This window comes from Pseudocercospora fijiensis (assembly GCF_000340215.1).
Source record: "Pseudocercospora fijiensis CIRAD86 unplaced genomic scaffold MYCFIscaffold_4, whole genome shotgun sequence".
Classification (NCBI taxonomy): domain Eukaryota; kingdom Fungi; phylum Ascomycota; class Dothideomycetes; order Mycosphaerellales; family Mycosphaerellaceae; genus Pseudocercospora; species Pseudocercospora fijiensis.
Genome location: NW_006921535.1, coordinates 2,938,694 through 2,958,673, shown reverse-complemented (window position 1 = coordinate 2,958,673; position 19,980 = coordinate 2,938,694). Strand labels below are relative to the sequence as shown.

Sequence of the window (19,980 nt, the reverse complement as noted above, 5' to 3'; positions counted from 1 at the left end):
CTTTACTTTTTTCTATAGGCGCTAGCTATCGATAGAATGCCTTATTCCGCGCCTTTCTTCTCTTATCCTTAGCTCTTTTATCCTTATCTATCTTGTCCTTTCTCTCGCGGTCTCGTACGGAATTCTTCTTCGTAGAGTACTCCTCTTTAGTCTTGCGCTTTTTAGTTAGACGCTTAGGTAAAACAAACTCGCGGTCTTTAGTTCTATCTTCTGTTTAGCGCGCGGCGCGCTTCTCTCTTGCTATTGTAAGGGAAAGGGGCGGGGGCGCAGCGTATAGTAGTTGTTGTCGGTGTAGGTATAGAGGAAGAAGTTGAAAGTGTAAGAATGTCGCGAAGCCCTAATTGTTGCCGCCTACGTAACGTTATATAGGTAAGCTTTCGCAACTACGGCAACTACGCCCCGGCAACAGCAACTACGCCCTAGCAACGGCAACTACGCCCTAGCAACGGCAACCACGCCCTAGCAACGGTAATAAAGCGTAGTAAATACAACCTAGTAACTATTATAGCCGGCAATCGTAGCCGGCAGTCGAATAAGAGTGTCCTTATAGCAAAACTACGCCCTAGCAACGGCAACCACGCCCTAGCAACGGCAAAAGAGCGTAGTAAATGTAACAGAGTTACTATTATAGCCGGCAATCGTAGCCGGTAGTCGAATAAGAGTGTCCTTGTAGTAAAACTAATACAGTCTCTAGTTCAAACTAGGAATCTATATAGTTCGAAAAAACCAAACCGGAACTAGGGAGCTGGTTCGCCGCTAAGAAACCAAACCATATACGTTTAGTGGTTCGGAAACCGAACCACTGCGGGGTCTACGCGATAGGGGCCGTAGAAGGGGCTCGTATCCCTATAATACTAACCGCTCGGCTAACAATAGCAATAACAGCTACGGCAGTCTACTAACCGGATTGAAGTGCTTTAATTGTAATAGCACTAGCTACCTACTAGGCTAATACGACAAACCTAAGGACTAGGCCCGAATTGACCGTACTTCCGCTAAATACCGAAAGCACCTCTTAGCGGCTAACGCTACCCCTATAGGCTAACCTTCGAAAAAAGAATAAGCGCCGCACTAACTATTAGCCTTATACGGCGTAAGACTATCGACATTATGCTAGCTATTATACGTACCTGTCTTATATCTAGGCGCGATACTAACTATAAGGCAAAGGTTATACTAGACCCCGGAAATTTAGTTAGCGCCCTTATTAGCTATCGCCTAGCTAAGCAATTAGACCTTCGACAACTGCCGAAGACTAACCTGCTAACCCTTGCTTGGTTTAATAACGCTCGGTACTTAACCTATAGGGCCTACTATATTCTAATAGTTCTAAAGGACGACCTCGGAAATAAACGCCTACTAAATTTTACTACCTACGCGGTAGATATAGACAGCCTCCTATCCGACATTGTTATTAGCAACCCTGTTCTTAAGTACTATGCTGTAGTTATAGACTTAGGCAGTTAATAATAGCGATTCGGAATCGCTAGGAAAGAGGACATTAAATACATTAATATTAGCGAGTGCCCTAACGATATTAGGGTCCTGTTTATTAGCAACCTAACACCTGCCTTAGCTAATCCGACTGCCGACTTGCTCGGTAGTAATAACGATAAACCTGTGCCCCCTAATAATCCTAATTAGCTTGCTCGCATACTAGAGCCTATCCGAGAGACCTACATTAATATATTTAAACACTACCTAGCATCGACATTGCCTATATTCAAGGAGACGGATTATAAGATTGACATTATAGAGGGCAAGGAGGTTCCTTTTAGCCCCCTCTACAACCTTAGTAAGCGAGAGCTTGCTATATTGCATAAGTACCTAGAGGAAAACCTAGCTAATAGTCGTATTCGGTATAGTAATAGCCCTGCCGATATACCTATCCTGTTCGTACTAAAGAAGGATAGTAGCCTACGCCTCTATATCGATTATCGTAGGCTTAATGCTGTTACTATTAAAGATCGTTGTCTACTTCCTCTTATTAATAAGACCCTCGATCGCCTTTCTAGTGCCTACTACTATACTATATTAGACATTAAGGACGCCTATTATCGCATCCGTATTCGTAAGGGCGATAAATAGAAGATAGCCTTCCGTACCCGCTATAGCTATTTCGAGTATTTAGTTATACTATTTAGGCTAGCAAACGCCCCTACAATATTCTAGTCCTATATTAATCGGGCCCTATCGGGCCTATTAGATTACCTCTATATAGTTTACTTAGATAACATCCTAGTTTATATACACTTACCCGATATTGCGGAGCACTAGGCTATAGTCCGTAAGGTGCTCGATCGCCTACGAGCCTATAGACTGTATTGCAAGCCTTCTAAATGCACCTTTGCTACTAAGGAGGTATCCTTCCTTAGCTTCCTCGTATTAACTAAGGGTATTAAGGCTAATCCTAATCGGATTAAAACTATTACTAAATGGCCTATTCCTACGTTAATTAAGGAACTATAGTCGTTCCTCGGCTTCGCTAATTTCTATCGTCGCTTTATTAAGGGCTATTTACGGTATGTAATGCCCCTAACTAAGCTTACTAAAACCAAGGCTAACCTAACTAGAGAGTTCAAATAGACTAATAGAGTACAAGCCGCTTTTAACGGCCTAAAGCAACGCTTTACTAATATCCCCTTATTGCACTATTTCGTACTAAGCAAACAGATCCGTATTGAGACTGACGCTTCCTAGTTCGCTATATTAGCTATTATGTTACAATAGGCTAATAACAATTACTAGCACCTAATCGCCTTCTTTTTACGGAAGATAATCGATATAGAACGTCGCTACGAGACCTACGAGTAAGAGCTCCTAGCTATTATCGAGGCCTTTAAGCACTAGCGCTACTATCTCGATAGTGTATAGCACACTATTTAGGTCTATACAGACTATAACAACCTCCGTAGAATTACGAAGGTTACTAGGGTTATAGGTCGATAGGCTAGATAGGCCGTCTATCTCGCTAGGTTTAATTTTAATATATTATATCGGCTAGGCGTAAGTAACCCTGCCGATAGCCTATCGAGGCGACCTAATTACGATAGCGGGACTTAGTAATCTATTAATTTATTGTTTCTAACCCTGCAGTATAAGATTGCTATAGCCCGTATTATTAATAAGCAAACGCAGGATAAGCGGACCTCCGGACCCCGCGGCGGCAACAAATACTAAAGCGGAGTTGTCGTTCTTCTAGTATACGTTAAAAGAAAGGACGTAGATCGCTCGAGCTATAATAACTCGATTAAGGATATTGCTATTTATAGTAATAGTCTATATAGCGATAGTACTATAGAAGAGGTTGCAGTAGTTCCGGCTACTAGTACTATTAGATGTATATAATGCGTACCTCGTTTAATAGCGAGGGTACTATTAAATAACCTTGCAAATAGGGATAGTTAATCGTTTATAGATAAGCTATTACGTGCTTAGCAGAGGGACGCCTTTGCTATCGAGCGTATTAATAGGCTTGTAAGTAGGCGAACGACTCGATCTAGTAAGAGTAACAACTAGTCGATCGACGACAAAGGTTACTTAAAGTTCAAGGGCAGATACTATGTCCCCGCTAAACAATCGATTAGACAAGAGCTTTTAAAGAGGCACTATAATAGTAAGCTCGCTAGTTACTATAGCATAGAGAGGTCGTACGAGTTACTATCGCGTATATACTACTAGCTAAATAGTAAGCGGTATATAAAGGAGTATATATAGACCTATATAGTATGCTAGCGAGTTAAAGCACCGAAGCACTTGCTATTTAGCGAGTTGTCTTTACTTCCTGTTCCTAGGAAGCTATTCGCAGAACTTACAATAGATTTTATTATAGGCCTTCCTCCTACTAAGCGTAGGGGTAGCAAGGATGTATATAATGCTATCCTTATTATAGTAGATCGATTTACTAAAGGCGCTCGATACATCCCGGCACGTAAGGATTAGACTGCTATTAATATAGCAGAGGCGCTATAGACTAACATCTTCTATATCTATTAGGGAACCCCTAAGGGGATCGTATCCGATCGTAGATCGACACTAACATCTTACTATTAGAGCGAGATTTGCTTATAGCTAAGACTAAAGCATCGGCTATTAACAGCCTTCTATCTATAGACTAACGGTTAAACAGAGAGGCAGAATACTACCCTATAGCAGTACCTACGCAGTTACATTAACGAGAACCCTAACGACTAGGTTAACCTCCTACAACTAGCTAAATTCGTGTATAATAACAGTGTCTACTTATCGACTAAGGTGTTACTATATATAGCTATAATAGGCTAGAATGCTGCTATGCTACAAGACCTACTATCGCTCGAGGCCGAGTGTAAGGAAAGGGAAGCTATTACGGGTAAGCAACGCGTACGCAGATGCTAGATGTAAGACTTAATAGGTTCGATAAAGAGCTAAGTCTATCTACGTAAATCCGAATAGTTTTATACGGTGCGCTAAGCGCTAAGTAGTAGGTTAGAGTCGCGTAGGCCGAATGCCTAAGGCTAGCGCTTTCTACCTAGGGCGTAGCCCTTTATATTACCCCCGTCCTCCTCCCCTTCCTTAGCGGGGATAGAAAGCCCCCCGTAGTTTCTATCGCTATTACTTTAACTATTAGATCTGTACTTATCTAAGCTTCTCTAGAGTAACGCGCTCGTAGTTTCCTCCTTCGCGATCGGGGTTTCCGCTACTTTCCGGTTAGGGTTGCCGTATCCTAGGCTTTAAGGGCTGTAACTTTCTTCGCGACTACTAAACCGCGCTCTTTTACCTATTTATCCCTTCCTAAAACGCGCCTTACTTATACTCGCGCCTTCCGTTGCTTTCGCGACCTTTACTTCCGTATCGCTTTCTATAAGTATTAATATTTCCCTCTTCTTCTTCTTCTTCTTCTTTTTCTATATATACCTCTACTACTACTACTACTACTAATACCGTAAGTCCCTCCCCTTCCTCCTCGGTTCCCTTCGCAAAATTAACTTGTCCTAGATAGCTCGTCGAATCTACTATATTAGTTGCTACAACTCCGGCGAAGACTACGCCGACTAATTTATAAGGTTTCCGTCCGATTCGTCGCGGGGTCTACTAACTTTCTTAAGCCCGCTAGCTCGAGGGCTTACGCTAATTGCGCTCGTAAGAGGATTGCCTACGCCCTACTATAAGTTATCGCGATTCCCGTATTAAATCTCTTGCTAACTATTTAGTCCTTAAATAGCCTACGTAGCCTACGCTAGCTATATCCGCGCGACCCGCGCTAATGTCGCCGAGAAGCACTCCGAGCTTCTTAAGGTTCTTAAGGCCTAGAAAGCCCTTAAGTCTCTCTAGCCGTAGGGGTTGTTATCTAGGTAAGATTCTCCGTTCCCCGCGATAAAACCCTCGCTAACCGTTTGTTTTAGCGCTATCGCCTCGGAGGTAACGAACACTATCGCTAATATCGTAGCTTAATAGACTTAGACGTAAGTTCCTCGCTGCCCTTCGACTTTCTCTCGCTAACCTCTCTTTTTTAGTAGCGTTCCGACCGCCCTCTGTCTCGGTAATAATCGTCTAGGTCCGCTAGAGGAGTAAAGGTTTCCGGGGGTTTTCTAGGGGTTTCTAGGTAGCTTCGGATATGTTATTATTATTTTTTTTTTATAGTCCTAAGGTAACCTTCTAATTTCGGGCGGGGATCCGACACTTACTTATAAATACCTAAATAAAATTCTTCCTAGCTCTAAATTATGTTTCCCTTCTCTAGTGTTCTAGTAATTCTAAGTCTAATAAGTTAGTAAGAAAATCTAAACTCTAGAAGTTAGCAAAAGTCTCTAGAATCTATAGACCCGTTATTCCGCGGAAAAACTCTAGGTTGCTATATTATTTCTTCCGTTTTCCTCTCTTCTCCTAATCTCCTAGAGGCCCGTCGTTCTCCTCGATTTGTCTATATTTCGCTTCGAAGTCGTCTAGCGCGGAGGTATCCGCGATATAGTCTAGGGGTTCCTACGTAGGTTTATAGTACCCGCTCTATTTTACAAGTGCTTCTCGCCCGCGGCCTTGCTTCTTTTTTCGGGCGTATAGGATTTCTTCGACCTACTACTCTTTATACGTCTCGATTAAGATAGGGTCCGGCTGTTCGTCGTCGGTTACCTGCCCTAGAAGGGGGTCCTAGCTCGTAAGTCTTAGAAGGTCGGTATAGAATATCGGGTAAATATTACTAGGTATCCCCGAGAGTTATACTAAGATAGGCGACAATACCTCTTCTACCGTATACTTAGCGTACTTCGAGTCGAGGCTCTTCTTTAGTCTACCGGTCTAGTAATTCCTTAGGTCGAGCTAGACCTTGTCTCCGATACGATATACTAGCGCTAGAGTTCTAGTCTTATTCGCGCTATCCTCTTGTTTCTATACGGCTTCCGCTATCTATACTTAGTATAGATCTAAGATCTGCTTAATCTTGTTTACGAACTCCTCCGCCCGTTTCGCTGTAGTTAGCCGTCTATCGATAGCTAGGTCCTCCTCTAACGTAACGGGGGAGGTAGATTCGTAACCGTAAGTCGCGAAGAAAGAGCTTATTCCTAACCCCGCTTAGTGTCTCCCGTTAAACGCTAGTTCTACCGTAGGAAGCTATTAGTTCTAATCGGACTATATCTAGTTAATATAGTTCCGTAGGTAAGCTTGTACGTCTTAGTTTGCGCGCTCCGGACCTCCGTTAGATTATAGGTAGTAGGCGGAGCTTAACCTCTGCTTTACGCCGAGCAGTCGATATATCTCCCTCTAGAAAGTGCTCGTCTAATTCGTACCTCTATCGCTAGTAATAGTACGAGGAAGTCCGTAATGCCTAATCTAGTATTTTAGGAACAAAACCGCGCATTCCTCTACTTTTATAGAGGGAGTACCGATAAGGGCGATCTATTTGCTTAGGCGGTCTTTAATTACCTATAGATACCGGTTCCTATCTAACTCCGGTAGGTTAGTTATAAAGTCTATCGAGATTTCCTAGAAGAAACGGTCGGGTACTAGTAGGGGTTTTAGGAGGCCGTGTTTATATTCCCTCTATACCTTATTACGTCTATAATAGTTGCAGTTCCGTAGGAATTGCCGCACCTGCTTCGACTATAGCGGCTAGTAAAAGTCGCGACCTAGTATAGAAATAGTAGAATCCCGGCCGGGGTAGCCGTAGAGCGGCGAGTCGTAAATCGACTAGATAATCTTCGTACGTAGTATATCCTACTATAGTTCCTCGGCCCCTATGTCTTTATATTCGGTTTCCGTCGTCGCTAGGGCTCCTAGAACCTAGAGCTTGCCGCGGTAGCGAAGGAACCCCTTAGGGTCTATTATACAATCCCCGATCTAAATTTTTGCTTTAATTTCCGGTTGCAATATTCTGCCTCCTTTACGGATTTTTCGTACTACCGTCTAGTATACCGTATCTTTCTCGATAATGCTCTTCTATATATCGTTTATCTCTAGGTCCTAGAATAGTTTAGCGCTTTCCGGCGAAGGCTACGCGGGCTCCGTTTCGTTCGCGAGTAGGGATAACGGGGTCGCCTTCGTTATACGCGGGAAGCTACGGATAGTAGTACTAGAAATCTAGACGTTTTCCGGCTAGTTTAGAGAGAGGTCCGGTTCTAAGAATCTCCGGAACCTCGAAAGCTTGTCGTCTTAGCCTAACGTGTCTTGTTCTCTCCTTAATAAGGCATCCGGTAGGATAGCTTCGATTCCCGGCCGGTAGACTAGGGTAAACTAGTGCTTCGCTAGTTCTTCCTACTATCGGATCTATCTTTCGGATAGCTAGCGCTTCACTATAAAGTATTCTAGGTTCTTATAGTCCGTCTAAATCGTAAAGGGGCTATATAATTTTAGCTCGGAGTCCTAAAACTTAATACTAGACACGACTACGAGTATTTCCTTATCGTAGATATCGTAATTAATCTCCGCCTTGTTTAGTTTCTTCGAAAAGAAGCCTACCGGTCGGCGGACTCCCGCCTTTTCTTAGATAAGGGCGCCCCTAATCGCGAACCCGCTACAATCCGTCTTAAGGAAGGTAGGGAGGGACGGGTCCTACTAGGCAAGTACCGGGGCGCGGCAGAATTTGTCCTTTAGCGTCTCGAACGCTTTATCCTATTCTTCTCCCTAGGCGAACGGGGTTCCCTTACTAGTAAGCGTAGTTAATAGCGCGGAGATCTTAGAATAGTTCGGTACGAATATGCGGTAGTAGTTTATAAATCCTAAGAAACGACGAACTTCCTTTTAGGTCTTAGGTGCTACCTATTTTCGTATAGCTTCTATCTTTTCGGGGTCGGCTAACACTCCTCCTTTGTCGGTATAGACGATAAACCCTAGGTACTTAATCTTTTTCTAGGCGAATTCGCTCTTTTTAATATCGAGGTAAAGGCCTCTATCCTAAAGCTTCTTAAGTACCGCTCTTACCTTACGGAAATAGTCTTCCCTCGACCCGCTCGAGTAGATAACTACGTCGTCTATATATACCGACGCGAAGTCGTCTAGATACTCCTATAGGAGAGTATTAATATACCGTTAAAATATAGCCGGGGCTCCGGACAAACCAAACGGGCACACTAGCTATTCGAACGAGCCTAGCCTCGTCCGGAAGGCCGTCTTATACTCGTGTCCTTTTGCTATTCTAATCTTGTAAAAGGCCGAGACTACGTTAACCTTAGTTAACTACCGGGCCTCCGTTAGGTTCCTTATAGTGTCCGGGATTAGTAGGAGGGGGTATCTATCTTACTTCGTTAGAGCGTTAAGCGCCCTATAGTCGTAGTAGAACTGTAGTCCTCCTCCGGGCTTCTTAACGAATAGTACGGGCGCCGCCGCTTCGGAGTTCGCCGGTTTTATAAACCCCTTCTTTAGGAGCTCGTCTAGCGACTTCCGTAAGACTAAGAGTTCTTATTTCGATATACTATAGAGCGGACCCTAAAGGAGTTAAGGCTAGGATCCGTCTAGTTTCTCCCGGAGTTCTATTATATAGTCGATGCCGGGGCGATAGGGCGCTAACTTATCGGCTTCCCTTTAACAAAATAGCGCGGCTATATCGCGAACCTCTAGGGGTAGCTTCTTCTTTAGCTCCTCGATCGTCGGGTATTCCTTCGTCTTTAGGGCCTTTTTAATGTCCTCGGCAATTGTCGCGGCAAATAGGCTTCTTACGGTATTAATCGTAGCGATATTCCCGTTCGTATCGACCTCGCGGTAATAGCGCCCTTCTTTAATCTAATACCGAGCCCTCCCGTAGTAGTACCGTCGTTTTTTAGGCGTAGTCCGGACCTTGTTATATACCTTCTATAGGTTCCCTAGGATAAGGGAAAAAGCTAATCCCAGTACGACGTAAGCGTATACTATCTATTAGAATCCGTTAATTTCTATCCGGAAGGCGACGACTCCTACAATTTTCGCGTCTTGTATTACCGTAGACGCTCCTTTTACTTCTCGGGACTTACGGCTAATATAGCTAAGTCCGAGGCCTTTAGCTAGGCCCGCATTAATTGTAGCGTAATACTAGTATCCTTCGTCGATAAGAGTAGAAGTTCCGACGTTATTTTCGAGGACTATATCGGTATATATAAGATTCCCGTTTATATCCTTTTTAACTTCTTCCTATTTCTTTACCCGTACTCTATCTACTCCCGACTCCTAACTACGAGTAGGAGTTACTCTTTTCCCGAGTCGGAACTGCTTAAGTCCGACTATTCTTCCGTATCCTCTAGAATAGGTTATACGGAGGCGACACTAATCTTAGTAGGCTAAGCCGGCGGGGCGTACGGGCAATCTCGAATACAGTATCCGCTCGCTCCGTAGCGGAAGTAGAGTCTTTTCTCCTTACGCTTCTCTCTTTCTATAGAGTCGACCTATTTAGCCCTAGGTTTCCCTACCGTCGATTGTTAGGCTCCGCGGTTCTTTCTATAGGAAGCGTTAGTTTAAGCGGGATTTATAACTACGTCTCTATTAGAGTCGACCTTCGGGTTCGCCGCGGGGGCCGTATAGGGGGGAATAACGACCGTAGGACTCGCTACTTCTTTCTTCCTTTCTTACTAGCGTTTCGTAGCTTATTTAAACTAATCTATCGACTCGAGGTTCGTTATAATCCGCTCGACCTCCTCCGTATAGAGGTAGTAATCCTTAATCTTTAGTACGGCGGCAGTATAGGTCTTAGCCGCGTTTAAGAAGGTGTTCTTTAAATAACCGATTTTCGTATCGTCTGTCTAACGGTCTCCGCCTACGCTTAGTAGGAGGCCGTCGAATTCTAGCTAGTAGTCGTACTAAGGTTGTCCCTAGGAGTGCCTTAGGGCTTAGAGTTGCTCTAGCGCCTTTATAGCTTCGTTGCTATCCGCGAAGACGTCCTCGAGTTGCTAGAAGAAAGCTTTAGGGTCCTTTCCTTTCGTAAGGCTTCCTCTTTCCTAGAAGTAGCGTATCCTAGCGCGTTCCTTTAATAGTAGGGTATCGTATACGGTATCCTAGTAGTAATCTTCGGAGAGCTTTAGTTTTAGCCCGGAACGAACTCGGTACGAACTCCTTAGTCGTAGTAGGTAGTCCCGGAACGACTCGGCTTTCCTATCCTACGATAGTAGTTTCTACTCGCGGGATGCCGTTACGTTTTAGCCGGAAGCCGAGAGAGTTTCTAGTAGTCCCTTTAGGATCTCGTTCGTAGACTAGTCTCGTACTAAACTAGCTTCGGGAGGCCCGGGCTAGCGAGACGCTTCCGCGTATTAGAGCGCGGAACGAGTAGCCTATAGCTAGGCTTCTATCGTCTGCTATCTAGTATAGAGACTCTCGAAGGCACGATAAATCTCGTCCCTAGTTATCTCTAGTACGGTAGAGGCAGCGTTCCCCTAGCTATCTTACTCGGGTTCCTAATAAACCTTAGCGTTTCCTATATTAAAGATCGAACCTAATATTACGGGTAAGCAACGCGTACGTAGATGCTAGATGTAAGACTTAATAGGTTCGATAAAGAGCTAAGTCTATCTACGTAAATCCGAATAGTTTTATGCGGTACGCTAAGCGCTAAGCAGTAGGTTAGAGTCGCGTAGGCCGAATGCCTAAGGCTAGCGCTTTCTACCTAGGGCGTAGCCCTTTATAGAAGCGCGTTAAGTACTAGAGACACTAGTAGCTATTAAGAGGGTTTAAAAGATACGAGAAATTTACGCTAAGATAGCTAACAAACTAGCAAAGGCCTAGGCCTACTAGAAGGCCTACTATAACAAACACTATACGCTAATAACCTTTAAGCAAGGCGATATAGTTATACTAAGTACGAAGAACCTCCGCATCCGTAAACACCTATTACCTAATAGCAAAACAAAGCCTAAGCTCGCACTAAGATACATTAGCCTATTCCGCATTCGAGAAGTTAAGGGCTCTTCCGTATAGGCCTATTAGTTATAGCTTCTACCCTATTACACTATCTATAATACCTTCTATATATCTCTTCTTAAACTATACTACTAGCGCGAAGGCGATAAAGCGTATGCTAAGTTAGAAGAAATCTTAGCTAATAGCGAAGAGCTATAGTCTATAGAACGTATCTTATAGTACCGGACTAGGCAAGGCAAGAAGGAGTACCTACTAAGATAGCAAGGCTATCTACCTAAATAGGACTCGTAGGAAGCTAAAGGTTCCTTCGAGGACATAACTAAGTTGTTAGATAAGTATTAGACTAGTATAAAGAATAAGAAGAAGGCTAAGGGCCTATAATGTCGCCTAGGAATAATGCTACCCCCGGGGTACTATTAGCTAACTAATTAGAAGCAAGCAATTGTTAGCAACAAAGGACAATGAGACTATACTACTATAGAATCTACCTCTTTACTAGCGCACCTTACTAGCGCACCCTACAAGACCCTTCTCTTAGACCCCCCTCTTATTCCTTTATTCTATCGAGGCCCTAAGGCCTAAGCGATCGACAAGGGCGATACGTGCGCGCGCGTACGAATAACGGTAATAAAGATAATAGCGTCGCGCTACGAGCTAGCGAAGGACGGCGCGGCCGGAGCGGCTATATTAGTAGCAGTATTGCGGGGTATGTTACTATTTAAGAAAGAAAGGATACCGCTATATTAGTAACGGTATTGCCGAGTTGTTATTAGTTAAAGAAGGTGAAGTTAGCGCTAAGACGACTAGCGCTACTATTATTAACATTACTTGCTATTGTCGCTACGCCTATAGATACAACCTTACCTACACTACGAGCCTAAGGCACCTTAATTAAAACTTTAATTAAAGCTTTAAGCCTATTAAAGGTTTGATTAAAACTTTAAGGCTAAGTCAAAACTTTAACTAAGTTAAAAGATTAAGCGACTAATAGACTAACTAAGGGCAAAACTATAGAGCTAAGCTAGCCGGGGTCGATCTTACGGATAATAGGTTACTCCTCGATCTATCTAACCCTTTAAGCGAGGCGAACCTCTACTACTGCACTTATAATAGCCTTTACCTATAGAAACTAGACGAGCTGTGTTTTTTAAAAAGATATAATTAGTTAACACTTAAAGGCTACTAAACCTAACTAATTAGGGCTAGTGAAACTACGACAGTAAATAATAGTCCTCGTAATAATAAGAACAATAACCCTCGGAAGCGGACAAACCCTCGGGCCTCGGAAGCGGACATTGCTAGGTCTTTTAGAGTAGACGCAAAGAACTCGGTACGATATTACTTAGAACGGAGGTAGGGCTGCAATACCTCGTACGTCTACCTATTATAGTAGGGAAGACGCGCTCGTATTATAATTAGTCGAAGGTCCTTAATTCTTATAGATACATATTACTTTATAGTTCATTATATATAGAGATAGCGTAGTTAGAGTTATATATTGTATTGTTTAGAGGTGAGGTTTAACATAGTTATATAATCGGTAGTTGTACGTTTAATTTAGCGCGGACTAAGCGGCTTATTAGACCTGCTAAGTTAGCGGCAACGGAGATTAAGATTAGAACAAAGACCGGCTACGAGGGCGCGGCCTTTAGAAGGGAAGCGTATATTAGGACTAAAGAGGTTATACGTAATTAGTATGTAACCGGGCTCGAGTAAAGCTAGGGTCTCGATGCCTTAGGCAGGGCTTGGCGCTTAGCAGTAGGCTAACTTGCCTACCTTCCTCCCTCTCCTCCTAGCTCCTTATCGAATACTACCTATACCTACTACTACCCTATCTACCTGCTAATATACCCTTCTTACAATTTTTTATCTATTCCTAGGAATTAAGTAAAACTGTTATAGTTATCTACTAAGAGTAGCCTAAAATTCTAAAAGAAAGATTTTTAGATTTTAGTGTTTGTTAAGCCTTATAATACTATTTTTAGCAATCTAAAATCTAGAACTAAGGGTTTACTGTTTTACCTAGTTTTAATCTATATTTCTAAATACGCTTACTACTAGTCTTACTATCTAAAAGCGAATATTTTTAATAATTATAAGCTTAAGAATATAGAGTTTAGAATTTTAAAAAAAATATTCTTTTTTAGGTTATAAGACTATTTACAAACTAGCTAAAGTAAAAGCTCTAGTAGGGAATCTTACTAGACAAAACTATTAGGTTTTAATTTCAAATTGCTAGAAATAGTATACTAAGGCCTAAAATATACTAGAATCTTAAAATCTTAATTCTAGGATTTTAGGCTAATCTTAGTAGATAGCTATAATAATTCTAGTTATTTTCTAAAAATATATAGAAAGCAGAGTAATTTTGTCTTATATTACTAAGCTATAACTCTTCTAAATGAAAAGATATATAAAACAGAATCTAAGAACAATTTAAGTTTTTATAGTATTCTTTTGTATATTATATTACTAATAGTAGCTATATTTAGACAAAAACCTTAAAATAGAGTCTTATAAAGTAAAGCTATAAGACCTAGACTTTAGATTAATAGAAATAGTATACTAAGGCTTAAAAACCGCTAAAATCCTAAAACGTCTAATAGAGCTTTAGGCTATATAGCTTACTAATTTAGTAGGTAACGACTAAACATTTTAATTTTTTCTAAGAAGAGACCTAAATTAGAGTATCTTTGTCTTATATTGTTTAGCTATAAGTCCTCTAGATAAAAAGATATATTAAAAACAATTTGTAGGGGCAAAAATTGCAGCACAAAGTCTGCATTGAGCCTCTGGTTCTACAGAGCTCCGTCCCCGTCCAGGCTCTCCACGAGCAAGCCTGCCGCAGTGGAAGTGGCGTTTCGCCAATGACAATGCACGATGAGCTTAGGTATACAGTACCGAAGATATCGCCAGATGGAAGATAACCTTACGCGTCCTATACTCGCCTCCTTGGACCTCCCAACAGCCTCGCTCGACAGCTCTCCTGCGCAAGCACGAACGCCGACGCGAACGCACGCGAACGACGAGAGATGATGGAGACGTCAGGATAGCTCGAGAACCCACGAGGAGGTCACGTCAGTGGGCATGCAAAAGGTGGCTCATATGGCGAACGGGAGTTAGAAGACCTCTGAAAGCGCAGTCGACAACACACCACCAACAAAGCCCTGATATCCACAATGCTTCTTCAAGAGGCGCAGAGCCACCCACGTATGCCATTCTGCGTCCATCTTGGGGCAACAACTCTCGCCTATAAGTGCTGTGCGATCTGGCAGATCGGCTTTGAAGGCTCCTTGATCAGGTCTTGGACATTAAGCCCCTCTTCCTCCCATGCTACCAGAGACCACCTTCACTACGGTACAGCACGAGTCTGGTCAGGATGAGCACCTCGGGAATGCGCTCTGGTTGCCGCTTTGGGTAGGCGCGGTAAGCATACGTGTTCGTGATGACCAGGCTACAGCACAACTAGCCACAGTACCGCACGCGAATCTCGACAGTTCAGCGATGGCACTCGCTACTGCGCGCTCACTGTATAGGACACTTCCCAAGCTCAATTTCTTAACGGCTGTGCTGTGCAAGGCCACATTCCCTTCCCCGGAAGATTGTTACTCGCTCAAGACAGATGTGAAGGCATCCTCGATCTTAGACTTTCCTATCGCTCCTCGGTATCTTTTTGGCTGTGGGCTGAATTGAAAGTGAGTGCGATCGCATAGCACGGGAGACCGGCAGGCCAACATGTAATGCAGACGCTAGGATTGGCTCACAACACGAATGGACCCCCCTTAATCAGACTTAATGCGAGCGTGTTGCCGCTACTGTCCCGTCTCCAAATCCGCAACGGGAAATTTAAGCTTGAACCCAATGTGCAAGCTTGGAGACACTTCTGCTTCCTCAAGCTATCACAGCTTTTGCTTAGTATGGAAGGAATTTAAAGACTACATCTGCATCGAGGAGACGGCTCACGAATCACTGCAATAGCTTGACCCTTTCAAGAACGCCGAGGCGTCTCACTGCAGGACTATCTCTGCCACGTGCAGCCATAAACCAGAGCATGTGCCATGCTTGTAGCATAATAAAAGGGACTCCGGGGAACACTAATGCACTGCCGATCACTGTAGAACCTGGCTTGTCCTGCTGAGGCACCAACCAGGACAGCAGAGGAATCTTCCTTCGAGAACACGAGCTAGTCAACAAAAATGGCCGAGGCAGGGAGCAGCATAGGGACTGAATGTTCCCTATAAGTTTCGAGGCGCTGCCGCTGTGTACCTATGTCTGTGCAACAGCAACCACAGCCTGAGGATCAAAGCACATCCTCACAATGTCGCCAAGATCTCTTTTCGCTGCTCTCGCAGCCGCCCAAGGCGCTCTTGCGTACCCTTGGGTCGTGAATGCTCCTGGTGTGGACTCATCCATGCTGCCACGATCCAGCCGCCTTAATATGCCACGAGATGGTCCAGACTGTCCTTTCAATGCCAACCACCAGCCAGCTGCGCCAATCACCTCGCAGTATCCATACAACAACGCAATCAACGGCAAGCAAGGAAACGGCAAAGGAGGATACTTGGTGCCAGATCCAGATGACACCGCTCACCAGTACCAAGCTCCCAACCCAAAGACCGATATTCGAGGACCATGCCCCGGTATAAACGTAAGTCGCCAACGCGTAATTTTAAAATGTCGGAATACTAACATGAATAGACCATGGCCAACCATGGCTTCTTGGCTCGCGACGGCATCACCACTTACAACGAGCTGGTTGATGCACAACAGAACGTCTACAACGTTGGCTATGACCTTGCAAATCTGCTGGCCATTGCCGGCGTCGGACTCGACGGTGATCTCGTTGGAACCACCAAGCTCTCTATCGGATGCGATGCCACTTCTCGCACAGCTACTGCAGGCAACGTACTCGCCGATGAGCTTGGGTTGAACGGCCACAACCATTTCGAGGCCGATACTTCCCTCACTCGCAATGACTACTTCTTGGCGAATGGCGACAATTACAGGTGGAACGCAACTCTTTTCACGCAGATGATGAGTTACTGCCAGGGCAACTGCAACCTCGAGCACTTGGCCCTCTACCGATACGCCAGATACAATGCATCCAAGGCAGACAATGGCAACTTCTTCTTCGGTCCTGGATCCCTGCTCTTGTACGGAGCTGCGTCCTTCCTTTACGAGCTGTTCCCAACTGCAGGTGGCACTGCTGACGAGGCCGTGAGTGCTTCATATCCATTTTATCGGTACTTCTGCTAACATACGTCAGACTATGATGTCCTTTTTCGGTGCGGACAAGGTTGATGGCAAATACGTCTTCAACGGCGGAGAGCGCATTCCACCCAACTGGCGTGCCCGTGTCGACCCATACGACAACAACAAGGTCGGCAACCAGATCATCTCAATGTATCTGCTACACCCAGTACCATTCGGCGGAAACGTCGGCCCAGGCAACTTCAACGGCTTGAACTACAGCTCCTACATCACCAACGGCAATCTGAACCAGCAGACCTCATCCTACGCCATGTGCTTGATCTACCAAGCACTGACCGGAGGTTTCCCATCAGAACTTGGCCAGCTGGTCAACATTCCTGTCGCCGTTGAGAATTCTATCACTTCCATGCTTGCACCAATGGCTCAGAACTTCGGGTGTCCGCTTAACCACAACTCTGGAAGCAGCGCTTCTGGGTCGCAGTAGAAGCATGACGATTCTTATAGCTTAGGACTATACCCAAATTAAGCCTACGCGCTATTCTTGTAACCACGATATTATTGTGCGTCTAACCTCTTTGGGCTTCTCATGCATGGCTACCCAGGTACCTGGGAACTGATGGGACTGATGAGGCTGTTTTGCACACTTTTCTGCAAAGATCGCTGCGCTATTGAATGCCTTGCCACTGACGGGCTGGAATTTGATCAGTTGATAGAAAGCTGAGACGCTGTTCGTCCGCACTTTAAGCCCGAGGGCCGTCGCGAAGAGAACGAGTGCTTTATGGGTAACCAGAGGCTTGCGCTCCACATGAGTAGGGAGCAGGAGCTCTCGGATTACACGCAACCTCATGATATTTCCTTAAGCCTTCGTGTTGTTCTAGATGTGCCGAATATTGACACGTGGACGGAAAAGGGCGCTAAAGTCGAGTCATCATTCACTCAAGATGTGAAAATTATGACGCCATCCCGGCCTGTGACAAGCGCTAGTCTATCGCGATTGAAGTCAAGTCAATTTAACTTCCTGGACCTCATCCACTTCTTTCGGCACGAATTTACACCTTCTAAATTGGTGCACAATGGCGACTAAACGAAAGGCAGCTGAAGATGCCAGAGCCGCGATAGCAGAACAGGCAGCCCAGCGCAAGCGTGCAAAGTCATCTGCGACAGCAAAGACGTCTACCGGCCAAGGTGCCGTCGAGACGGGCGTTACTCAGGATAGCGTGGAAAAGAAGATTCCGGACTCGAGTCGCGATGAAGTTGCGACGGCCAATGCAGCTGGCTTGCAGCATGCAGAGGATGAAGACCGATCTAAGGTCTCTGTTGGAAGCGGTCCAGGCCTCGTAAAAGCTGTGCGCGGAGGTAGCAGCAGCAAGGCCAGCCAGACACAGAATACCCTTTCAGAGGCAGAAAACATCTCAACCCCTCGTGGGAAGACCTCAGGAACGCAGGGTAAAGATCGGAATGCAAGCACATCGGCCAAGTCAGCGCCTGTCGACAAGCGCTCAAACAAGAAGCCACAGATCGAGCAAGGTATTGCAAAGTCACCTCTTGACACTAGCAACAAGGTCGCCCAGTCTGATTCAAGTGAGGGAGAAGAGTTGCAGGCGGTGCGCAAGACACGTGGCAAAGGCACACGAGCATCACTGAAAGCACAGATGACCCCCGAGTCCGGAAATGAAGGTACGAAGCATGCGCCGAGTAAGGCAGAGAAACGAGTCAAGGCCCGAAACGAAGACAAGCATGTGACAAAGCCTGGTAGAAAAGACAAGATGCGTGCGGTGACAGTTATCTGGTCAGGGCGGCCACAGCGCAGAATTGTCTACACCAGTGTCAGTTTCCGGGCATCGAACGACACTGATGCTAAGACGTACCGTTCGACCAATTTGCAGGCGTTCTGTTTCAAGCACAGCCGCCGCATGGAACCACCGAAGCGTGTGGACTGGACCTCACCGGTTGAGAGCACTGCCAGCGATGGAGTTTTCCGACCTGTCAAGAAGACAATTCAGCCTGTCAGTCCCAGTACGTTCCGCACTATCACGGCGCCACCAAGACCGAAGGAAATGGCCAAAGATGAAGCCTGGTACGCACAAGAATTGGCCGCTTTTGAAAAGGTCAATCAAAAGCCTCACGACGATGCGCAGGAGATGCAGCAAGAATACCACCAACAAACACGCAATGCTGATGCCGCATTCGTGAAGGCCATTGTCTAGCCGAGTTGCTTCTGTCTGTCAGCGTGGTAGTAGAATCAAGGAGCTCAGACCAGAGGGAGCGATGTTACTGTCCATTCGTATTTGATCAAATCTCGATCTCTTTGACCAAAAACGCACTGTTCCTCAGCTTAATTTGATCAAATAAGGCGTCCTTTATCAGACTCCTGAATTTGATCAAATAGGGCGTATTTGGTCAATTCCAGGTGTTGTTTCGTCAAGTTTGTGTAGAAACCGGATTGTAAGATAAGTCTGCCAAGCTATAGGAGGCAGATCCTAGCTAAATTCAATCTCTCTTTACAATACACCTACGCACTATTATTATTATACCGGAGTAACAATAGCAATACTCTGTACATCTATTCGAGTCGTTTGCTGTACTCAGCGTAATATAAAGATATTGTGTTATGTTGCTATAGAGTCCGAAAGCTATTAGCTAAAATCGTGTTCCTAACAAAGCGCACTTTAGAAATGTCTCGTCAACCTTCTGCCTCTGCCTCTAGCCTCTCCTTTCGACTAACATCGCCGATATCAGTACGATAGAACATCCAACTGCAACGTAATACGCCTATACGCCCTTCCGTACGACTATAGCCTCTTCCGACCGTCGTTATACCTAGTTTCGATAGCTAGAATACTAAACAACGCGTCAATCTATTCCCTCTATTAGCGTACGTCGCTTTTAACGAATACCTTAAAGAGAAGAAGCTGAAGGGCTACGACAAGATACTAATAACTTAAGAGCGTTATCTTCGCATTGTTTAATAGGTTACAGTCGATAATGCTACGCTTAGTCGTATAGGATACAATATACTCAGCAAAGCCGATTATAATAAGAAGATTTAGGCTCTATATCGCTTCTCGTAGAATAAGGAAGAACAGCGCCTTTATACGAAGGAAAACAATAAGAAGGTAATACGTAAATACGAGATCTTCTATGTCCTGTCGACTAAATACTGTTACTTCGGATACGCGCGCCGTAGAGCTATTCAGCACTTAGTTAACGAGAAATTCTATAGTATAACGAAGAAGGATATTATAGAGGTTCTAAGGTACTATTAGGTCTGCAGTTTAATTAATTGTCGACCTGCTATACCTAAAGGCGACCCTCTATAACACATTATCGCCGAGAAGACTCTATCTCGAGTTCAAATAGACCTGGTTTGTTACTATTGAGAATACAACGAATACAGCTAACTTCTACGCCTTAGATTGACTTCTTAAACGACCCCGACGGCCCTTACCTCTATCTCCTATACCTAAAGGACTATAAGAC

The 19,980-nt window shown here is 44.5% G+C and overlaps 2 protein-coding genes across 2 annotated transcripts; both read left to right on the top strand.

Moving 5' to 3' along the window:
* Nucleotides 1-15,607: 15,607 nt before the first annotated feature.
* On the top strand, nt 15,608-17,042 carry MYCFIDRAFT_203535 (uncharacterized protein; the record flags this gene model as incomplete). Its single annotated transcript, XM_007928283.1, has 3 exons — nt 15,608-15,937; nt 15,988-16,506; nt 16,556-17,042. The coding sequence occupies 3 exons, from the start codon at nt 15,608-15,610 to the stop codon at nt 16,982-16,984; spliced, it is 1,278 nt and encodes a 425-aa protein (XP_007926474.1). The 3' UTR covers nt 16,985-17,042.
* A 531-nt stretch (nt 17,043-17,573) lies between these two features.
* MYCFIDRAFT_196527 (uncharacterized protein) lies at nt 17,574-18,707 on the top strand (the record flags this gene model as incomplete). The annotated part of the gene is made up of 1 exon (XM_007928282.1): nt 17,574-18,707. The coding sequence occupies one exon, from the start codon at nt 17,574-17,576 to the stop codon at nt 18,705-18,707; it is 1,134 nt and encodes a 377-aa protein (XP_007926473.1).
* Nucleotides 18,708-19,980: the final 1,273 nt, after the last annotated feature.